We start from the raw sequence: 18,367 nt of genomic DNA, 5'->3' as shown, positions 1-18,367 counted from the left end.
CCACTTCCCGATACCCCAGTTTGACCCCAGACCACTTCTCGGTACCCCAGTTTGACCCCAGACCACTTCCCGATACCCCAGTTCGACCCCAGACCACTTCCTATTACCCCGGTTTGACCCCAGACCACTTCTCAATACCCTGGTTCGACCCCAGACCACTTCCCGATACCCTGGTTCGACCCCAGACCACTTCCCAATACCCTGGTTCGACCCCAGACCACTTCCCGATACCCTGGTTTGACCCCAGACCACTTCCTGATACCCTGGTTCAACCCCAGACCACTTCCCGCTACCCTGGTTCGACCCCAGACCACTTCCCGATATCCCGGTTTGGCCTCAGACCACTTCCCGATACCCTGGTTTGACCCCAGACCACTTCCTGATACCCTGGTTCGACCCCAGACCACTTTCCGCTACCCTGGTTCGACCCCAGACCACTTCCCGATATCCCGGTTTGGCCTCAGACCACTTCCCGATACCCTGGTTTGACCCCAGACCACTTCCTGATACCCTGGTTCGACCCCAGACCACTTCCCGCTACCCTGGTTCGACCCCAGACCACTTCCCGATATCCCGGTTTGGCCTCAGACCACTTCCCGATACCCTGGTTTGACCCCAGACCACTTCCTGATACCCTGGTTCGACCCCAGACCACTTCCCGCTACCCTGGTTCGACCCCAAACCACTTCCCGATATCCCGGTTTGGCCTCAGACCACTTCTCGATACCCTGGGCGCTACAACAACAATAATGAAAGTTATTGAAGAAAATCCTAATTTATCAATTCATTCTAGTCGGTCGTGAGTTGAATTTAGTATTAAGGGTCGTTAGTGGGTTGTCAGGGGTAGAGGTCGTTAAGAGGTTGTTAGGGGTAGAGGTCGTTAAGAGGTTGTCAGGGGTAGAGGTCGTTAAGAGGTTGTCAGGGGTAGAGGTCGTTAAGAGGTTTCTGGGGTTGTCAGGGGTAGTTAGGAGTCGTTGAGGGGTTTACGTAGTTACGGATCATTAGGAGAGAGGTCGTTAAGATGTTGTCAGGGGTAGAGGTCGTTAAGAGGTTGTCAGGGGTAGAGGTCGTTAAGAGGTTGTCAGGGGTAGAGGTCGTTAAGAGGTTTCTGGGGTTGTCAGGGGTAGTTAGGAGTCGTTGAGGGGTTTACGTAGTTAAGCATCATTAGGAGAGAGGTCAGTAAGAGGTTTAGGGAGTAGTTAGGGCTCGTTAGGACTTTAGAGGGTTGTCAGGGGTTCGATAGGGGTCATTAACAGGATTTAGGCATGGTTAGGGTGGTTAGGGGGCTTAGAGGGTCAAGGGGTTCAGGGGAATGTTAGGAAGTTTTGAGGGTTGTCTGGGAGTCCTTAAGGGGTTCAGGGGGTCATTAGGAGGTTTAGGGAGTCATCAGAGGTTATGGGGTTGTGAGGGGTTCATTAGAGAGTAGTTAGGGGATTTAGGGGTTTGTTAGGGGTTTAAGGGGTTCAGGGGGTCATTAGGGGGTTCAGAGGTCGTTAGCAGGGGTTTAAAGGGTGAATAAGCTCCTACCCTCTAGTTATGGTCCCTCTGATGATTGTGTTAGGGGATTTAAAGGGTCATTAGGGGGTTTGGGGCATTGTTTGGGGGTTCAGACGTTCAGGGGGTCGTACACTAGATTCAACACACGAACAGGGCGGTGGACACACCTCATTCATCGGATCGGTTAATTATCACATATCGAAGCCTAGGTATTTGTACTCACCCAATTGAAGCCTTCAGGGTCAGTTCTAGGGTGGGTTCCACTAGGGGGTCCAAGCTAGGAGGGTTCCAGAGATTTGTGAACCTCCGTGGGTTAAAGTCCCCGGAAGATCGCTTTAACATAAGTTCAAGTATGTACAAGTTTGGTAATGCGGTATAACATAAGTTTGGATATATACAACTTTGGAAGAAAAAAAACAGTATAATGTAAGCCTGGGTATGTACAACTTTGGTAATATGGAATAACATTAGCCCAGGTATATACAACTTTGGTAATTTGGAATAAGCCTGGATATGTACAACTTTGGAAAAACAGTATGTAAGCCCAGGTATGTACAACTTTGGTAATAGTGAACAACATAAGCCTGGGTATATACAACTTTGGTAATTTGGAATAACATAAGCCTGGGTATGTACAACTTTGGAAACAGTATAATATAAACCCAGGTATGTACAACTTTGGTAATACAGTATAGCATTAACCCGGGCATATACAATTTTGGTAATACAGTATAACATTAACCTGGGTATGTACAACTTTTGGTAATTTGGAATAACATAAGCCTGGGTATATACATCTTTGGTAATATGGAATAACATTAACCCGGGTATGAACAACTTTGAAAATGTCTTATAACTTAAGCCCAGGTATATATAACTTCGGAAATGCCTTATAACGTAACCCGAGTGTGCACAACTTTGGTATTATACAGGACGTTTTAAAATGACGGGCCCAGTTTCAAAGCAGTAGTGATTTCAGATTGGGTCCATTATTTTGAAACACCCTGTAGTATAAAGTGAACCCGGGTATCTACAAGTTTGGTTAATTTAAAGGTGAGTTTCCTTTGCTTTTTAATTTTAAAAACAAAAGTATGATGAATCTAAAATTATTCGAAGCATGTCAAGGCCTATTTTAATAGGCCCGGCCGAATTTTTTGACCCAGGATAGGCCCGTGGACGGAACCATCAGTGAATTATTGATCGCAGAGCCTACAGCTTAGGCCTGTTATAATGCATTTCCAAAATTCGACGGAAGCAGATAGACGGGTCTATTACCTAGGCCTATAAATTCAACTGGGAAATAGAAATAACAGTCTATTGCCTAGGCCTATATCTATTAAAAAACTAGGCAACAGAATGAGGAAAAATCACATCAGACTATTTCATAGGCCCAGAGAGCAGCCTAGGCCTATATATATATATATATATATATTACATTGGATGGGCGAGTTTGTACACTTGTAGAGTTCTAGAGAGCTCTGAGGAGCTTTAAGGAGCTCTGGGGAGATCTATGGAGATCTAGGGAGCTCTGGGGAGATCTAGGGAGCACTGTGGAGATAAGGGGAGCTCTGGGGAGATCTGTGGAACACTGGGGAGATCTGAGGAGCTCTAGAAAGTTCACTGGAGCCCTGAGGGATTCTATGGAATCCCAGGAGCCCTCTGAAGCCTCATGGTGTCTTGTAGAATCCCCTGGAGCCACAGGGAGCTATAGGGAGATCCGTGGAACCCCACAGAGCCCCATTTAGCCCTGGGGCTCCAGGTGTCCAGGCTGCAGTCATCCAGGCTGCAGTTATCCAGGCTCCAGGTTATCCAGGTTCCAGTTACTCAAGCTCAAGTTATTCAGGCTCCAGTTAATCCATGCTTCTGGTTATCCACCCTCCAGGTTATCCACACTCCAGTTATCCAGGCTCCAGTTATTCAGGCTCCAGTTAATCCATGTTCCTGGTTATCCACCCTCCAGGTTATCCATACTCCAGTTATTCAAGAACCAGTTATCCAGGATCCAGTTATTCAGACTTTATGTTATCCAGGCTCCAGGTTATCCAGGATCTAGGTTATCCAGGCTCCTGGTTATCCAGGCACCAGGTTATCCAGGCTCCAGGTTACCCAGGCTCCAGGTTATCCAGGCTCCAGGCTATCCAGGCTCCAGGTTATCCAGGCTCCAGGTTATCCAGGCTCAAGGTTATCCAGACTCCGCTAAAGCTTAGTGTGCCTTATGTTATCCGTCCAGAGATTCTGGATGGTCATGGATTCCAGACTATTCAGGAACGAGTCATTATCCAGGCTAATTAGGTCCTCCGGACTACCCTGAAATGTAGATAATACAATATTAGGAGGGATAATACAATATGAGGAGGGATAATACAATATTAGTAGGGATAATACAAAATTTGGCAGGTTAATACAGATCCAGATCCAGATCCAGATACGTATATGCTCCAGATACGTATATTAGGCTGAATAATACAATATTAGACATTAATTTCACCAATCACAAGCCACGAGGCATCAATTTCACCAATCACAAGCCACGAGGCATCAATTTCACCAATCACAAGCCACGAGGCATCAATTTCACCAATCACAAGCCATGAGGCATCAATTTCACCAATCACAAGCCACGAGGCATCAATTTCACCAATTACAAGCCACGAGGCATCAATTTCACCAATCACAAGCCACGAGGCATCAATTTCACCAATCACAAGCCATGAGGCATCAATTTCACCAAGGAAACTGTCTAGTTTGTAATGGGGTTTTTCCTCTCACTGTCAAATGCAGGAAGAGAACATTTAAACAGGACTGATACATCACCTCTAGATCAGGACCAGTCAGCAACAGGATGCCAACCCTGCTAGATGGCTGATACATCACCTATAGATCAGGACCAGTCAACAACAGGATGCTAGCCCTGCTAGGTGGCCCGGTGGCCTGGTGGCTAAAGCTCCCGCTTCACACACGGAGGGCCCGGGTTCGATTCCCGGCGGGTGGAAACATTTCGACACGTTTCCTTACACCTGTTGTCCTGTTCACCTAGCAGCAAATAGGTACGTGGGTGTTAGTGGACTGGTGTGGGTGGCATCCTGGGGGACAAGATTAAGGACCACAATGGAAATAAGTTAGACAGTCCTCGATGACGCACTGACTTTCTTGGCTTATCCTGGGTGGCTAACCCTCCGGGGTTAAAAATCCGAACGAAATCTTATCTTATCTTATCTAGATAACTGATACATCACTTCTAGATCAGGATAAGATACGATAAGTTTTCATTTGGATTTTTAATCCCGAAGGGTTAGCCACCCAGGATGAATAAAGAAAGTCAGTGCGTCATCAAGGACTGTCTAACTTATTTCCATTGGGGTCCTCAATCTTGTCCCCCCAGGATGCGACCCACACCAGTTGACTAACACCCAGGTACCTATTTGCTGCTAGGTGAACAGGACAACAGGTGCAAGGAAACATGCCGAAATGTTTCCACCCGCCGGGAATTGAACCCGGGCCCTCCGTGTGTGAAGCAGGAGCTTTAGCCACCAGGCCACCGGGGCACCAGTCAAGAACAGGATGCCAGCCCTGCTAAATGGGAGGGAGGAGGCTAATTGGATGGATAATGCCATGGACAAGAACTTTTTATCCTGTCAGGATGGAAATGGGTTAGAAGTGTGAAGGGGGAAGTGAGACTGTGAAGTGAGGGATGACTAACTACACGAATACCACCTGGTGGTTCACACTTACACTCACCCACCCATTTGACCATAAACAGAAATATTAATCTCAATCTTAAAATAATGAATCCTGTGATACTCCAATACTGAAACTATGTACTGTGCCAAAACAAAAGCATTCACATTGCTAAACTCACAAACTAGTATTTAGTCACTTAGCCATAATACCAACTTACCTCATAATTTGTAATATTTTAAAATTAAGAATTAATCTAAGTCTGCCCGAAATGCCTAGCCATGCTAAGCGTTCTAGTGGTACACTCTGTAATCACAATTTTACTACATGTAAACCACACAATAACCAAATTCTGTAAACTCAGCATTGTAATCCTTATAGAGAATAAACTTTGAAGTGACGGCTCATGTATAGGCACTGCGGAACTGCAGCACTCCTATTTTCACTCGATATTATCGAAAACATTCAATATAATGAGTCTTTTTTTTTCTTTAATTCTTTCTTAACACTTGTACATTATATAATCTTTAAGGTTAAGGTCAGTAGCCATCCCATAGTACATGAAAAACTTACAAAAATCCTCGTATGGAACTGTGCGTTTCACAGTTCCAGCGACTCTATGTTTGGCTGTTGTGCCCATGTCCGAGATAAGACACTGCATGCCAGGTAGAGCACTGTCCCTGATGCAGTGCCGACACTGTTGTGCAAGTGTAGAATTAGATGATTATCATGCTTCCAGCTATTTTATTTAATTCATAAATAAAATTTACATTAAATTTAAATAATTTCATCATGGCCTCCTTGTGTCACCAAGAAATAAGTTGTGTGACTAAAAGTGAACTTAAACAGCATAAGTTGTCACAGTTGTCTCTCCATGACAAAGTTAAGATAAGAGGCCGTCCAACACCTGATATTCACAATGACTACAAATTTTCTGAAGCAGCACCTCCATTAATTTTAGTTATGAGTTGCCACTGAGTGGGTTTGTGAAGTTAAGGGAAAAGTGAGGGGATGTAGTGGGTTTGTGAAGTTAAGAGAAAAGTGAGGGGATGTAGTGGGTTTGTGAAGTTAAGGGAAAAGTGAGGGGATGTAGTGGGTTTGTGAAGTTAAGAGAAAAGTGAGGGGATGTAGTGGGTTTGTGAAGTTAAGAGAAAAGTGAGGGGATGTAGTGGGTTTGTGAAGTTAAGAGAAAAGTGAGGGGATGTAGTGGGTTTGTGAAGTTAAGAGAAAAGTGAGGGGATGTAGTGGGTTTGTGAAGTTAAGAGAAAAGTGAGGAGATGTAGTGGGTTTGTGAAGTTAAGAGAAAAGTGAGGAGATGTAGTGGGTTTGTGAAGTTAAGAGAAAAGTGAGGAGATGTAGTGGGTTTGTGAAGTTAAGGGAAAAGTGAGGAGATGTAGTGGGTTTGTGAAGTTAAGAGAAAAGTGAGGAGATGTAGTGGGTTTGTGAAGTTAAGAGAAAAGTGAGGAGGAGAAAAGTGAGGGGATGTAGTGGGTTTGTGAAGTTAAGAGAAAAGTGAGGAGATGTAGTGGGTTTGTGAAGTTAAGAGAAAAGTGAGGAGATGTAGTGGGTTTGTGAAGTTAAGGGAAAAGTGAGGAGATGTAGTGGGTTTGTGAAGTTAAGAGAAAAGTGAGGAGATGTAGTGGGTTTGTGAAGTTAAGAGAAAAGTGAGGAGATGTAGTGGGTTTGTGAAGTTAAGAGAAAAGTGAGGGGATGTAGTGGGTTTGTGAAGGGGAAAAGTGAGGGGATGTAGTGGGTTTGGGAAGGGGAAAAGTGAGGGGATGTAGTGGGTTTGTGAAGGGGAAAAGTGAGGGGATGTAGTGGGTTTGTGAGGTAAAGAGAAAAGTGAGGGGATGTAGTGGGTTTGTGAAGTAAGGGCAGGAAAACCACTAGCAATCAGTGGGGATCACTAGAGTGGCTTCTAGGTTGCTGTTAGGTTACTGATAGCCATCAATGGTTCTTGAAAAAATGGTATAAAGTGAGTGAAGATGGCAGCCATCAGAGGGGTACAGGCGGCCATAATTATATTTATACTGAAATTCACTGAAGAAGGAAGTCAGTCATGGGGACTGGAAAGGTGACTGGAGTATTGGTGCCCTGGACTGTGAAAACCCCACAGTTGGCATCCTACCAAAAATATAAATGTCACTATTGCTGCCAGGTATGGCAACACCACATACCCATAAAAACAAAACAGTGGCACACAGCTCTTATTGTGGCGCTGTTATGCGGTGATGTTAAAACTAATCCAGGACCTCAAACTAATGTAGAGGTGCAAACCAGGCAGACTAGATGTCCCTGTAATCATTGTGGTAAAGGTGTCGGTAGCTGTAATCAGGTGATAAACTGTGATGTATGTGAAGAATGGGTGCACATAAGGTGCACAGATAAAACTAGTGATGATGTATACGATGGACTAGTAACTAGGAATGTCAACCTTAACTTTGTCATGCATGCGCAGGTCAATGTGAGACCACAGAAACAATCATATCTCAAACACCTCCAGACATATGTATACAGTCTCTCGTCACTTAGTGACATACTCGTTTAACAACCGCTCGGACTTACGATGGGCTCTCTGACCAGTATGTATACCTATGTAATGTATATTAGAGCTGATTTCTTCTATTCTGTTTATTACAATATACAGTACACTACTGTATAAACATTTAAAAATACACCAGAAATGTTATAAATGGTGCGAAGGTGACATTAAAACAATATCAAAGATGGTTGACACAAACCCACTACCATTATAGTATGCTCCTCACTTAGTGACGAATTCGTTTATTGAAGTGGTCTTAGGAATGCAACTCCATTGTTAAGCGAGGAGAGACTGTAGACTGTACTAAGGTACGGAGGAAGAACCAAAAAAATTGTGTGTGTAAGGGGTGGGTGCACAATGGATGTGTGTGTGTGCTTATGTTAATGGCACTAGTGTCAATTTACAGTGGACCCCCGCATAACGATCACCTCCGAATGCGACCAATTATGTAAGTGTATTTATGTAAGTGCGTTTGTACGTGTATGTTTGGGGGTCTGAAATGGACTAATCTACTTCACAATATTCCTTATGGGAACAAATTCGGTCAGTACTGGCACCTGAACATACTTCTGGAGTGAAAAAATATCGTTAACCGGGGGTCCACTGTATTTTTAACAAATGCACTGTAGCTCAATTACCATTTAGTAGTGTTGACACTGATTTATCTAACATTTTTAATACAAATGATCAATTGCCACATATTGATGATCATGATTGCTTCAAGAAAACAGTCCTTCACTTTATTCATGTCAATGTGAGGTCACTTTTACCCAAAATATCAGAGATCAGGATTCTAGCTAACAGAACTAGGGCAGCAGTTAAATCCATCTCTGAATCCTGGATGAATGATATGGTGACTGACGACAGGGTTAAAATAGAAAGTTATAATAAAAAATGCTTATACAGGAATAGAGAAAGTGGTGGGGAATGTGCCTATGTAAGAAATGGCTTAGCCTACAACCCAAGACCTGATTTGAATGATAATAAACTGCAGACTCTATCTCTCGAGGTGTTGTTACACCTTTATACATCATTAGTAAGGCCTCACCTAGATTATGCAGATCAATTCTGGTCTCCATATTACAGAATGGACATAAATTCGTTAGAAAACATTCAGCGTAGAATGACTAAATTAATAAATAGCATTAGAAATCTTCCTTATGAAGAAAGATTGAAGACTCTTAAGTTACATTCACTTGTTAGACGAAGAATGAGGGGAGACCTGATCGAAGTGTATAAGTGGAAGATAGGTATTAATAAAGGGGATATTAATAAGGTCTTGAGGATATCTCTCCAAGAGAGAACCTGCAGTAATGGATTTAAATTAGATAAGTTTAGATTTAGAAAGGACATAGGAAAGTATTGGTTTGGAAATAGGGTAGTTGATGAGTGGAACAGTCTACCTAGTTGGGTTATTGAGGCTGGGACTTTGGGTAGTTTCAAATTTAGGTTGGATAAGTACATGAGTGGGAGGGGTTGGATTTGAGTGGGACTTGCAGATCAGAGATTATTTCTTGGGTAGCATTGAAAATTGGGTTGGTCAAATGTTTTGTTAGTGGGATGAATTGTAAAGGACCTGCCTAGTATGGGCCAACAGGCCTGCTGCAGTGTTCCTCCTTTCTTATGTTCTTATGTAAGACTAAACCAATCCTAGTAGGAGCAAGTTACTGCCTCCCTCCACCCATGATCAATTCTTAGAAGATTTTTTGAGTCTTGTCTGGAATTGATAGCAATTCTGAGACAGTGATACTGAGAGACTTCAATATCTGTTTCCAACAATAAAATAATGGGCTATGTAACAGGTATAAGCAAATTCTGGGATTAAATAGTTACACTCAACTAATTAATGCACCAACCCGGATCACACAGTTCTCAGCCACCATATTACCACATACTTTGTAATCGCTCTGACAATATTATTGTACAAGGAAAATTACCAGGGAATGAACTGAAGTTCATTACCTTTGTAACTTGCTCAGCTATCAAAACTTTGGGGTCCAGTCCCTGAACCCATTATGTACCTCTTCAATCTTTTGACTACCTCTCACAGGATGGGTATGGGGTGCATAATAAACATATTAAACTAAACTAACTAGAAACTACAGTAAAGAAACATTGGTATATAAGCTATACAATTGTGATTGGAGAGAGATAACAAGTTGCATGGACGTAAACGATGCCTGGGAAAAATTCAAAACAATGTTCACTACCATCCTTGATAATATTGCACCAATTAAAATTAAAATTAAAATTAAAATTCAAAGTTTATTCTCTATAAGAATTACAATGCTGAGTTTACAGAATTTGGTTATTGTGTGGTTTACATGTAGTTAAATAATGATTACAGAGTGTACCACTAGAACACCTAGCATGGCTAGGCATTTCGGGCAGACTTAGTTTAATTCTTAATTTTAAAATATTACAAATTATGAGGTAAGTTGGTATTATGGCTAAGTGACTAAATACTAGTTTGTGAGTTTAGCAATGTGAATGTTTTTGTTTTGGCACTATACATAGTTTCAGTATTGGAGTATCACAGGATTCATTATTTTAAGATTGAGATTAATATTTCTGTTTATGGTCAAATGGGTGAGTGAGTGTAAGTGTGAACCACCAGGTGGTATTCGTGTAGTTAGTTGACGGGGTGTATCAGGGAGATAAGATGCTTTCAATGGTAGTTTTGAAGGTGATGGATGTGTCTGCAGTTCTAGAGTTCTCAGGTAGGGTGTTCCAGATTTTAGGGCCTTTGACATACATTGAATTTTTGTAAAGGTTTAGTCGGACATGGGGAATGTTGTAGAGATGTTTGTGTCTGGTGTTATGCCTGTGGGCTCTGTCACAACTGTCAAGAAAGCATTTTAGGTCAAGGTTGATATTGGAGTTTAAGGTCCTGTAGATGTAGATTGCACAGTAGTAAGTGTGGATGTACTGAACAGGGAGTAAGTTTAGATCTATGAAGAGTGGGGGGGTGTGTTGCCAGGGATGGGATTTAGTGATTATTCTTACTGCAGCTTTCTGTTGGGTTATTATTGGCTTTAGGTGTGTTGCTGCAGTTGATCCCCAAGCACAAATAGCATAGGTGAGGTATGGATAAATAAGTGAGTGGTATAGTGTGAGAAGGGCATTTTGCTGCACGTAGTATCGTATCTTGGAGAGGATCCCAACTGTTTTGGATACTTTTTTGGTTATGTGTTGGATATGGGTGCTGAAATTCAGGTTGTTGTCAAGGTATAGGCCTAGGAATTTGCCCTCATTATGTCTGGTAATTAGAGTGTTGTCGATCTTAATGTTAATTTGTGCATCTCCTGCTCTGCTACCAAACATAATATAGTAGGTTTTGTCAGTGTTAAGCGTAAGTTTATTGGCTGTCATCCAAGTCGATATTTTGATCAGCTCCTCGTTAACAATGGTGTTGAGGGTGACAAGATTAGGGTGAGAGATGACATAAGTCGTGTCGTCAGCAAAGAGAATGGGTTTCAGGTGTTGGGATACGTTTGGAAGATCATTGATGTATATGAGGAAGAGCAGGGGACCAAGGACACTTCCCTGGGGAACTCCAGTATCAAGTGGCTGTGTTGTTGATGCTGTGTCTTTAATGGTGACATACTGATACCTATTAGTAAGGTAAGATTTGGAATAAGCAAGCGCATGGCCTCTTATACCGTAATGGTCAAGTTTGTGTAGTAGGATGTCATGGTCTACTGTGTCAAAAGCTTTTCTTAGGTCAATAAAAATTCCTAGTGGATATTCCTTATTTTCCAATGCTGTGTAAAGCAGATCTAGCATTTTTATGATTGCATCATTAGTGCTTTTATTTTTCCTAAATCCAAATTGGCAGGGGTTGAGTATGTTTTGTGCTGTTATAAATGAATATAGTCTCCTGTGCACGAGTTTCTCAAAGATTTTGGATAGCAATGGTAAGTTTGATATTGGCCTATAGTTGTTTAAGTCTGTAGGGTCACCACCTTTATGTATTGGTGTAACCCTTGCTGTCTTGAGTAGTTTCGGGAAGGTGCTAGTTTCTAGTGACTTGTTAAAGAGTAATGAAATAGCATGCGAAAGGACATAGGCCGCTCGCTTGTACAGTAATGGTGGGACATGAGACAGATTCCCTGAGTTATTTTTAAGTGACTTTATAATCTCGGTGACTTCCGTGGGCTCAGTTGGTGCAAGATAGAAGGAATTTGGGAAATTCCCATCTAGGTAGTCCCCGGCATGGGCATTGGTATGTGGGATTTTATTGGCGAGATTAGATCCTATGGTTGAGAAGAAGTCGTTTATCTTGTTAGCTGTGTCAGTGGGATGTAGTGGTGTTTCATTAGGTTTAGTTAGGACAATATTCTTGTTTTTTTTCAGTTTGTTGGTCCCTAGAATCTGAGAGAGTGTTTTCCAGGTCTTTTTTATATCTCCTCTAGTGTCTGTGAATCTACTGGAGTAGTATAGTTGTTTGGCTTTTTTTATTACTTTGGTGAGAACTGATGAATAGTGTTTAAGAATATCTTTGTGTATGAAGCCCTGTCTATATTGCTTTTCATATTGGTGTTTCTTGTCAATGGATTTCAGAATGGTGCTGGTTAGCCATGGGCAACCAAGCCGTTTGTTTGTGATCTGTTTCGTTTTTATAGGACAATGTTTGTTGTAAAGTCTAAGTAATTTGTTGAGAAAAGTGTCTGTCCAGTCATCAATACCATTGGCCTTGGAGAATTCTGTAGGCCAATCAACAGTCTCTAGGTCAGCTGTGAACTTCCTTATTGAGGCCTCGTCATGGAGTCTAAATGAAACTTTGTTGTATTCCAGTGGTGGTTTACTAATGTTTGTCAGGAGGAAGGTAGGGTAGTGGTCTGTAGTGCTATCTGTGATTATCCCTGATTTAAGTGGGGGCTAGTATATTGGTCCATATGTGGTCTATTATGGTTGCACTTGTCTCAGTGAGCCTGGTTGGTTTAGTTATTGTTGGTATGAGAAGTGTGTTGTTCATATTGTTGATGAAATCAGTTACAGGCTGATCATCTAGTAGGCCAAGGTTGATGTTGAAGTCTCCAGCTAAGAGAAGGTGGTGCTTATTCATTTGTCTGTTTGTTATTAGTGACTTTAATTTCTCACTGAAATTTGGGATGTTTGTGTGAGGTATCCGGTAAATGGCACCGATTGTTATAGGTGTCTTAAGGTTTTTTACAGTAAAATTAGCAAAAATGTATTCCCCATATTCATCACTAAAGCAAGTGGTGCTAATACAAGATAATTGGTTAGAGTAATAGATTGCAATACCACCCCCAACTTGGTTTGTTCTGCAGTTGTGGATTGCTGTGTATCCTGGTAGAGGGTAGATATCTATTGTGTCCTGCTTAAGCCAGGTCTCAGTAAGAATAATGCAGGAGAAGGGTGTCTTTAGTGATTCAAGGAGTGCCAGGAGGTCATCATAGTGTTTGCTTAAGGACCTGATGTTGTAGTTAAGTACTGATAGACTTTTATCATTGTTTAGGATAGTGCTGGCTTGTGATGCTCTGTAATAAAGGCAGTTACTTTCCAATAGGTTTTGATTGGGTGTCAGATTATGGAGGTTTAGATCAGGGTCAATGTGATCAATCATCTTCTAGGTTTAAATTATGGTTATTTATATCCTGAGTTATGTGTTGAGTTCTAGTACTGATATCTGTAGTGGTAGGAAGTTTGGACAAGTATATAGCTAGAGTATTTTGGTCATATAGAGTATAGTCACTACTACACATAATGAAGTTGATGTTGTCTATGTGTTGTGCTGGAATGAACTATAGTACAACTAGGTATAAACTAGTAATATAAAAATACAAATTAAAATTAAAGAGGTTAGGATTAAACGAAGAACTGAACCCTGGATGACTACTGAGATATTAGATAATATGAAATTCAGAGACCAGCTGCTAAAAAGATTTAACCCTTTCAGGGTCGGCAGGCCCTCTCCTAAACTTGTTCTCAGGGTTGGAAATTTTTTGAAAAAAAAAAAAAAAAAAATTATATTTTCTTATGAAATGATAGAGAATCTTTTCCCTATCATAATGGCACCAAAAGTATAAAATTTGATGGAAAACTTACGGAATTATGCTCTCGCGAAGTTAACAGCCTCGACGATGTTTATGCATCGGCGATTTTGCCCACTTTGAGCCCTACCTATTTTCGGCCAATTCCCATCTACCAGTCGACAAAATCATAACTATTTCGCTAGAACTCCACTTTTTCTATCGAATGAGTACAAGAAAGCACCCATTTACCGATTTCAACTATCCAATAATGTGGTCAGAAATTGGCAATTTTGCCAATTTCACACAAATTTCAAAAGATGCCAATTTCCAAATAGGGTCCAGAATAAACAAGACAGACATTCCTGGCACTAAAATAACATTTCCTCTGTTCATTAGTCACGTCCTCGGGCCCCTCTTACATTTCTTTTGCTTTCCACTTTGAATTTTTATTCTCACAAAAAATAGAAGATTTACTGTTATGTAGAATACTGCATTGGTGTAGAAATGGTATAAATAATATTGGTGCACTTGTGAAAGAATATTAGACTTACCAGTTGACGTGTATTGGACACGTGGCATAATTTATTTACTTTTGAACTTTGGCAAAAATCGAACATTTCTGCTACTTTGAGCTCAATTTCAAAGTACTTTTCATTGTAAAACCAGTCAAAATCATCTCAATTTCTGTAATATGTCTTCCATTCTATAAAATGAGACCAGGAAAACTAGAATACAGCCATAAATACCATACGAAAATACAGTGCAAAGTCGCTGTTTTAAACCAAAAACACGGTCAAAGTTTTTTTTTTTTCATTATGCACTGTGTGCTACAGGATTTTTTTATACTGTGCACACTGACCACATAGACCCATTCTTTCATATGTAGGCCTACCAGCTTTCTCTTACTAGATTTGAAGGCACTAGAATTTATGCATGCTAGTACGACACCAACCCTGGCGTGCAAGCCATACTAGTACGGCACCAACCATGGCATGCAAGCCATACTAGTACGGCACCAACCCTGGCGTGCAAGCCATACTAGTATGGCACCAACCCTGGCGTGCAAGCCGTACTAGTACGGCACCAACCCTGAAAGGGTTAAGACAAATAGACAGGATATTGCAGTGCTAAATGAATTCCAGAGTTAGGAACAGAGACATAAAAGGAGCAAAGGCAAGACACTATTGCTGAAAAATCGAAGAGTACAAGAATTACCCCAGAAAGCTCTGACAACAACTAAAACAGTTGGGGTATAGCCATAAACCAGTAGATAGATCTAACATTGTAACTGTATTTGTGTATACCTGAATAAACTTACTTACTAAATATCGATAATGAGGTATGTCACGAAACAACTAAAGTCGCAAATTGTTTTAATTCCTACTACACAATTGTGGCATCAACACTAGTAAGTAAACTACCAGCTACATCAAATACCTTTAACACAGACTGATAAGTTTAATAAGGGCATCACCCCGAACAGTTGCCAACTAGTAGGTGTATCTTATGACTTCATATGTAAAGAACTAAGTATGTAAAGAACTAAGTACATGAAGAACTAAGTACATAAAGAACTAAGTACATAAAGAACTAAGTATGTAAAGAACTAAGTACGTAAATTAAACCCAGATAACATCCTGGCTAAGTTCCTCAAAGATGGTGCCTCTGAACTGCTAATTCCTATTGCACACAAATACTGTTTCAGAGGGGTTCAAGGAGGCCAGAGTTGCTCCTATCTTCATGAAAAATAGTAGGTCTGATGTCAGCAACTATAGGCCTGTTAGTATACTCAGTGTGATATCCAAAATTCTAGAGTGGTGTACTGTCAAGAACATTGGAACCTCAAATTTTGAACGTATCGCATATCAAACTTTTCATCTTTTGACCGTTTTTTTCAAACCAACTTTGTCCCTATTATCAAACTTGCTCCTTCTTTCAGATCACCGGGCACCAGACCTGTCTGCCAGCCCGCTCTGTCTGCATCCCCGCGCAGGCGCAGTGAGCCAGTCTGGTTTTGTTGATGCTTGAGTGAACACTAACCTGCGCTCTCATTCAAACATTTTACGATTAATTCATTGTGTTTAGTGTTTGTGGGACTGTGAAATAAGCTACAATGGGCCCAAAGAAACTTGCTAGTGGTACCCCTGTGGTAAAGAAAGTGAGAAACACCATAGATGTGAAGAAGGAAATAATACAGATGAGAGTGGTGTGAGACTTGCTGAGCTTGCCAGGATGTATGGGAAAAACAAGTCGACCATCGATTCTATCCTGGCAAAGAAAGAACAAATCAAGGAAGCTGGTGTTGTGAAAGGCGTTGCTATGCTAACCAAAAAAAGACCACAGACAATCGATCAGGTTGAGAAGTTGTTGCTGGTGTGGATCAAGGATAAAGAGATGGCAGGTAATAGCATTTCAGAGATGATTATTTGTGAAAAGGCAAGGAAGTTGCATGCCGATTCGAAGATTAAGGATATTTGTGCCAAGTGGAATGATGTCCAAATGTTTGTGGATAAGTACCACCCTGAGCAAGCTGAAACAAGCCATCTTTGCAACAAGTTCAATGACAGAACCATGTCTCATTTTAGGGAAATCTTAAAGAGGTGCCAGAAACAGAGGACTGCAGATAATTTTGTGAGACTGGGGTCCAGTGACTCTCAAGCTGGTCCTAGTGGCATTAAAAGACAGAGAAGGGAAGTAACCCCAGAGAAGCCTTTGCTACCTAAAGTCTTCATGGAGGGAGATTTCCCTTCCAAACACTAGCCCCAACTCCCTCTCTCCTCCTCCCTATCTTCCAGATGCCATCACCAATCTTCAATAAAGGTAAGTAAAAATGTTATTTTACATGTTTATTTAAATTTATTAATAACTGTACACTATATTTGTTGTGTGTATGTAAAACTATGATGTAATACTATCTATAAAATGTATTTTTTTGTGAACATTTTTGAGTTTCTGGAACGGATTAATTGTATTCCCATTATTTCTTATGGGAAATATTGCTTCTCATTTCAAACTTTTCGACTTTAGAACTAGCTCCTGGAACGGATTAAGTTCGAAATTTGAGGTTCCACTGTAGTTAAGTATCTGAATGACAACAACATTCTCCATAACTACCAGTCAGGCTTTAGGAGATCTTACTCAACTGACACCTCCTTAATTAATCTGATGGATTACATGAGAACTGAATTGTCAATAGGGAATTTCATAGGAATGATAACCTTAGACTTGCAATAGGCCTTCAATACTGTCAATCACAATATGTTATGTAAGAAACTTCAAGCCATCAGTATAGGTTCTGCACACTGGTTTAAGTTCTACCTTAGCAAGAGGAACCAAACTGTCAAGATTAACAACAAAGAATCAGAAACCCTGCCAATAACAAGTGGGGTTCCTCAAGGTAGTGTTCTGGGTCCTTTACTATTCCTGTGCTGTGTGAATGACCTGCCTGTAAGTGTTAAATGTATGCTTCTACTGTGTGCAGTCAGTATCAGGTAAAGACCTACAAGACATTACTAATGTAATATCACTGGAACTAGAGTCCTGTAGCATACGGTTGGTAGACAAACTCTCACTACACCTTGAGAAAATAGAACCATATTCTTTGGCACGAAACAAACTGAAAAGGGTAAATAATTTTAATGTTAAGTGTAATGAGGACTCTATTATTACTGTAAATTTAGTGTAATATCTGGGAATCCCCTTTGACCCAAGCATGTCAGTGGAGTATTAAAGTGAATGCTAGACTAAAGTTACTCTACAGACAAGCACAGTGTCTACCTACTGAGACACAGTGTCTACCTACTGAGGCACAGTGTCTACCTACTGAGACACAGTGTCTACCTACTGAGGCACAGTGTCTACCTACTGAGACACAGTGTCTACCTACTGAGGCACAGTGTCTACCTACTGAGACACAGTGTCTACCTACTGAGGCACAGTGTCTACCTACTGAGACACAGTGTCTACCTACTGAGGCACAGTGTCTACCTACTGAGACACAGTGTCTACCTACTGAGGCACAGTGTCTACCTACTGAGGCACAGTGTCTACCTACTGAGGCACAGTGTCTACTTACTGAGGCACAGTGTCTACTTACTGAGGCACAGTGTCTACCTACTGAGGCAGTGTCTACCTACTGAGGCACAGTGTCTACCTACTGAGGCACAGTGTCTACCTACTGAGACACAGTGTCTACCTACTGAGGCACAGTGTCTACCTACTGAGACACAGTGTCTACCTACTGAGGCACAGTGTCTACCTACTGAGGCACAGTGTCTACCTACTGAGGCACAGTGTCTACCTACTGAGGCACAGTGTCTACCTACTGAGGCACAGTGTCTACTTACTGAGGCACAGTGTCTACTTACTGAGGCACAGTGTCTACCTACTGAGGCACAGTGTCTACCTACTGAGACACAGTGTCTACCTACTGAGGTCTGTCTACCTACTGAGGCACAGTGTCGACTTACTGAGGCACAGTGTCTACTTACTGCGGGAGAGTGTCTACTTACTGAGGCACAGTGTCTACTTACTGAGGCACAGTGTCTACCTACTGAGGCACAGTGTCTACCTACTGAGGCACAGTGTCTACCTACTGACTGAGAGCACTAGAGGCACAGTGTCTACTTACTGAGGCACAGTGTCTACTACT

At 41.5% G+C, this 18,367-nt stretch overlaps 1 protein-coding gene across 1 annotated transcript in view; it reads right to left on the bottom strand.

The window, feature by feature from the left end:
• Window positions 1-376: 376 nt before the first annotated feature.
• Window positions 377-18,367, bottom strand: part of LOC138851997 (dentin sialophosphoprotein-like) — a gene marked incomplete at its 5' end in the record, with an annotated part of 40,447 nt that continues 22,456 nt past the window's right edge. The window contains 1 exon segment of the mRNA XM_070081593.1: window positions 377-3,804. Within this exon segment, the coding sequence (XP_069937694.1) occupies window positions 3,694-3,804 (111 nt within the window).

This window comes from Cherax quadricarinatus, unplaced genomic scaffold, assembly GCF_038502225.1.
Source record: "Cherax quadricarinatus isolate ZL_2023a unplaced genomic scaffold, ASM3850222v1 Contig3275, whole genome shotgun sequence".
Classification (NCBI taxonomy): domain Eukaryota; kingdom Metazoa; phylum Arthropoda; class Malacostraca; order Decapoda; family Parastacidae; genus Cherax; species Cherax quadricarinatus.
This window is presented reverse-complemented; position numbering and strand designations above follow the sequence as displayed.